At 37.6% G+C, this 3,519-nt stretch overlaps 1 protein-coding gene across 1 annotated transcript; it reads left to right on the top strand.

Annotated features, from left to right (window-relative positions):
- Positions 1 to 499: 499 nt before the first annotated feature.
- LOC128552702 (loricrin-like) lies at positions 500 to 1,451 on the top strand. Its single transcript, XM_053533748.1, has 2 exons — positions 500 to 576; positions 800 to 1,451. Exons 1-2 carry the CDS (start codon positions 500 to 502, stop codon positions 1,449 to 1,451), a joined length of 729 nt encoding a protein of 242 aa, XP_053389723.1.
- The last annotated feature ends 2,068 nt before the right edge of the window (positions 1,452 to 3,519 follow it).

The following is a 3,519-nucleotide window of genomic DNA, read 5'->3' as shown; positions in this document are numbered from 1 at the left end:
AGGAGATCTGATATTACTGACATAAAGCTTAGGGCTTATCATTGTTGGAAACATAGTTCTTTTGTTAAAACCATGAAAAACTGGGAATGAAAAATTTCGAACATTATTATATAATAAGGTGCCAATTTTTCTTTATCTGAAAAATCTGACAGCCAGATCAGTAACGCTATAAAACATTAATTACAACAGAATCCTGAAACAATGGCCAATGATTTTTCTTGAAATAGTTGATAATAATTTACACAGGCACAAAAGATTAAGTTCATTTTGCATATAAAATGGCAAGATTTTTAATGTATTTTTATCAAGGTAGAGACATTTTGTCGTATTTATTCTTCAACATAACTTACTTTAATTTTTTTTTACTTCCAAACAAAAATGTAATCAGAAGTAATCGAAAATGTAATCGGTGATAACACGAAGTTTTAGGTCTGTAATAGATTGTATTACGATTACGAGTAATTGAAAATGGTTTTGATTAATCACATGCCCCTCGTCGATGTGGCTCGTGGCGTTGAATTCTTCATGTGAGGAGATCATCCAGCTGGCATGCGAAAGGTTGATGGTTTTACCAAGGTATCCGCCCTAGCCCATGCCGAGATCTACCGGGGTCTTCCTCCACCATCAAAGGCTAGAAAATCACCATATGATCTAGAAATGTGTCGGTGTGACATTAAGCCAAACAAAATCAACAAACGTACATTTCGTTTTCGGAACGATTGTATTGTGGTACTCTACTGTAAAAAATTAGCAAGAGTAAGTCCGAAGACTATAATGGAGGTTGTTGTAGTTGTTGCAGTGGTAGTGGTAGTAGTGGTGGTGGTAGTGGTGGCAGTGGTGGTGGTGGTAACAGAAGTTGTGGTGGCAGTGATAGTGATGATGATAGTGGTGGTAGTAGTGGTGGTAGTAGTTGTAGTAGTGGTGATGGTCATAGTATTGGTATTGGTTGTATTAGTAGTAGTGGTGTTTGTAGTGGTAGTAGTGGTGGTGGTAGTGGTAGTGGTAGTGGTCGTTGTATCATTGGTATTGATAGTAGTGGTGATGGTAGTAAAAGTGGTGGTGGTGATGGTAGTGGTAGTGGTAGTTGTGGTGGAAGTGGTAGTTGTGATGGTGGCAGTGGTAGTAGTGGTGATGGTCGTAGTATTGGTAGTGGTAGTAGTAGTGGTCGTGGTTGTTGTAGTAGTAGTGATGGTCGTAGTTGTAGTAGTGGTGGTGGTAGTGGTAGTGATGGTGGTCGTCGTAGTATTTGTAATGGTAGTATTTGTGGTGATGGTGGTAGTAGTGGCAGTGGCGGTGGAAATAATAATGGTGGTGGTCGTGGAAGTGATATTGGTGGTAGTAGTGATGATGGTAGTGGTAGTACTGGTGACGGTCGTAGTATAGGTAGTGGTTGTACTAGCGGTCATGGTGGTAGTAGTAGTGATGGTGGTTTTAGTGGAAGTATTTTTTGAGACACACCGCATGTTTGGTGTTCAACCCTTTTACAGTTGGACGCTACGCTTTCCTCTTTGATTGTGTCTGACGGATCAGGTTGAGGACTCTATGATTAGTAGTTTTTAAATCCCACCAGGACTGAGCTATTTTGATTTCCGTCTTCTGGCCTGTTTCGTCGGGCCCTTAAGGGTGTTTTCCTTGTTGCTCTGTCTTCTGCAAAGGCATTGAGTACATGCGTTTTAGGTTCTTAAGGATTGCATTTTTATATTATATCTACAAGGGCATCTTTGTGTTTTACATTACATACCTTCTGTTGCCTTTACGTATGTTAGGGTTTCACCTGGCGGGGATTACTTTTATTTACACTGTCTTGTGACTTTGGAACATGGTGGGGGTAAGAGTGAGGTTAGGTGCATCATAAACCGGTTTAAACTCCCCAGTGGTGGTTTTGCCACTGACCGTTCCAAGGCGGTGCCCCACTGTGTTCCTGTATTTGTTTGTTTTGTCCTTTTGTGTTTCATTTTTGTGTGTTGTGTGCGAGAGTTGTTCATGTGTGTCTTTGGGGAGGCTGCGTGTTTTGAACGTGGCTTTCCCTGTTGGATATTCTTCCTTGTTTTTTTTTTTGGTAGTGGTAGTGATGTTGGTGGTCTTAGTATAAGTACTGTTAGTAGTGGTGGTGGTAGTGGTAGTGATGGTTGTGGTGATGGTAGTGGAAGTAGTGGTGATGTTAATGTTAGTGCCGGTGATGGTAGTGGTAGTAGTGGTTATGTAGGGATAACGCATGTTTTTTCGTGTTATAACATCTGCAGAATCCCGAGGGATTGGTTGGTACCCGAGCCCGTTAGGGCGAGGGTACCAACGATTCCAGTAGTATTAATTATAGCGCTTCTGGCGCAGTTTAATCTAATTTAACATTTAGTCTTTGACCTAAACCGACCAATGCCGGACAATTAAAAATCCACAGGTTTTAACTTTACTTTCATTTTCTCATATTTTCAGAAAACCTGGTTATAAATAGCTGACATATTTTCTGAAAATGTTATGAAGCGAACCCTATTTCAATTGAAAATGTTATATTGGAATTTACGTTGTATTTTCTGAAAATGGCTATGTGGGAAACCACAAATTCAACCAATAAAAAGCCTGCCATTTTTCTGCCAAGTTGGCAGCAAACTGTCATTTGCTTTTACTTTGGCCGAATCTTTGGCCGAATCTTTGGCAAAACTTTGGCAGATTATTTTTATTGATAAAATATAACTTATTTGATCTTATTTTCAATTAGTAAGTATATTATCAGGGTACACATAGTAATTAAAACTTAAATTAAACCTTTAATTAAGCTTTTTAATCCAAAAGTAGGTTTCCATCATAGGATACAGGTTCGTCCGATATGTAGAATCTGATGTAACTGCCCATCAAAAGCATAAATGTTAATTCTGTAGATGCTGAATCGTCATACGGGTGAATATCAAACATTGTTCCTGTTTTAGATAAATTTTAATTTTTTTCTTATAACATAGATATTAACTTATCAGTGTCAAAGTCCTCAGCTGCCTCAGCGTTATATTTACATTATCAAATATACCGAAAAGTAAAACATCATCCTGAGCCTATTATTTCGCCACCTAAATATAAAATGTGATATTGGGCTTTTAGTCGGTTTTATACGGTCACCCGGGAGCTTGCACCCTTTAATAAAATCTTAATATCTATTAATAAGTTCCGGTTTTTCTGACTATAAACACACCACTCAAAAGCATATCTAGTACATCAATTTTATATTCTTGGTTTGTGTTTATAAAAATCTTTAAATCTAACGGTAATTCCAGGTCTTATTTCAAATATATTTAAATATTCAGATCGGCCATATTTTATATGTTGAATGTATCCAGCACCACGACGGTCAAAATACTTTTTCATTTGTATGTAATCAAAAGTATGATTATAAATAGTATTCAAAGAGAAACACTTCATGTTTTACTTCCTCTACCCTTTTTCTATTTTCCTGTCTTTCTTTTTAAGTTTAAGAATTATTTCAGCTAAATCATCAACTCGTTTTTGTTGTAGCAACTTCAGAAGCAGATA

This window comes from Mercenaria mercenaria, unplaced genomic scaffold, assembly GCF_021730395.1.
Source record: "Mercenaria mercenaria strain notata unplaced genomic scaffold, MADL_Memer_1 contig_3058, whole genome shotgun sequence".
Taxonomy (NCBI): Eukaryota; Metazoa; Mollusca; class Bivalvia; order Venerida; family Veneridae; genus Mercenaria; species Mercenaria mercenaria.
This window is presented reverse-complemented; position numbering and strand designations above follow the sequence as displayed.

What these genes read in the sequence shown, in the direction of transcription:
- LOC128552702 (XM_053533748.1), top strand. Translation starts at nt 500, where the DNA reads ATGTGGCTCGTGGCGTTGAATTCTTCATGTGAGGAGATCATCCAGCTG. An exon ending in AGGTTGATGGTTTTACCAAG is followed by an intron (nt 577 to 799) that starts GTATCCGCCCTA and finishes TAGTTGTTGCAG; the next exon opens with TGGTAGTGGTAGTAGTGGTG.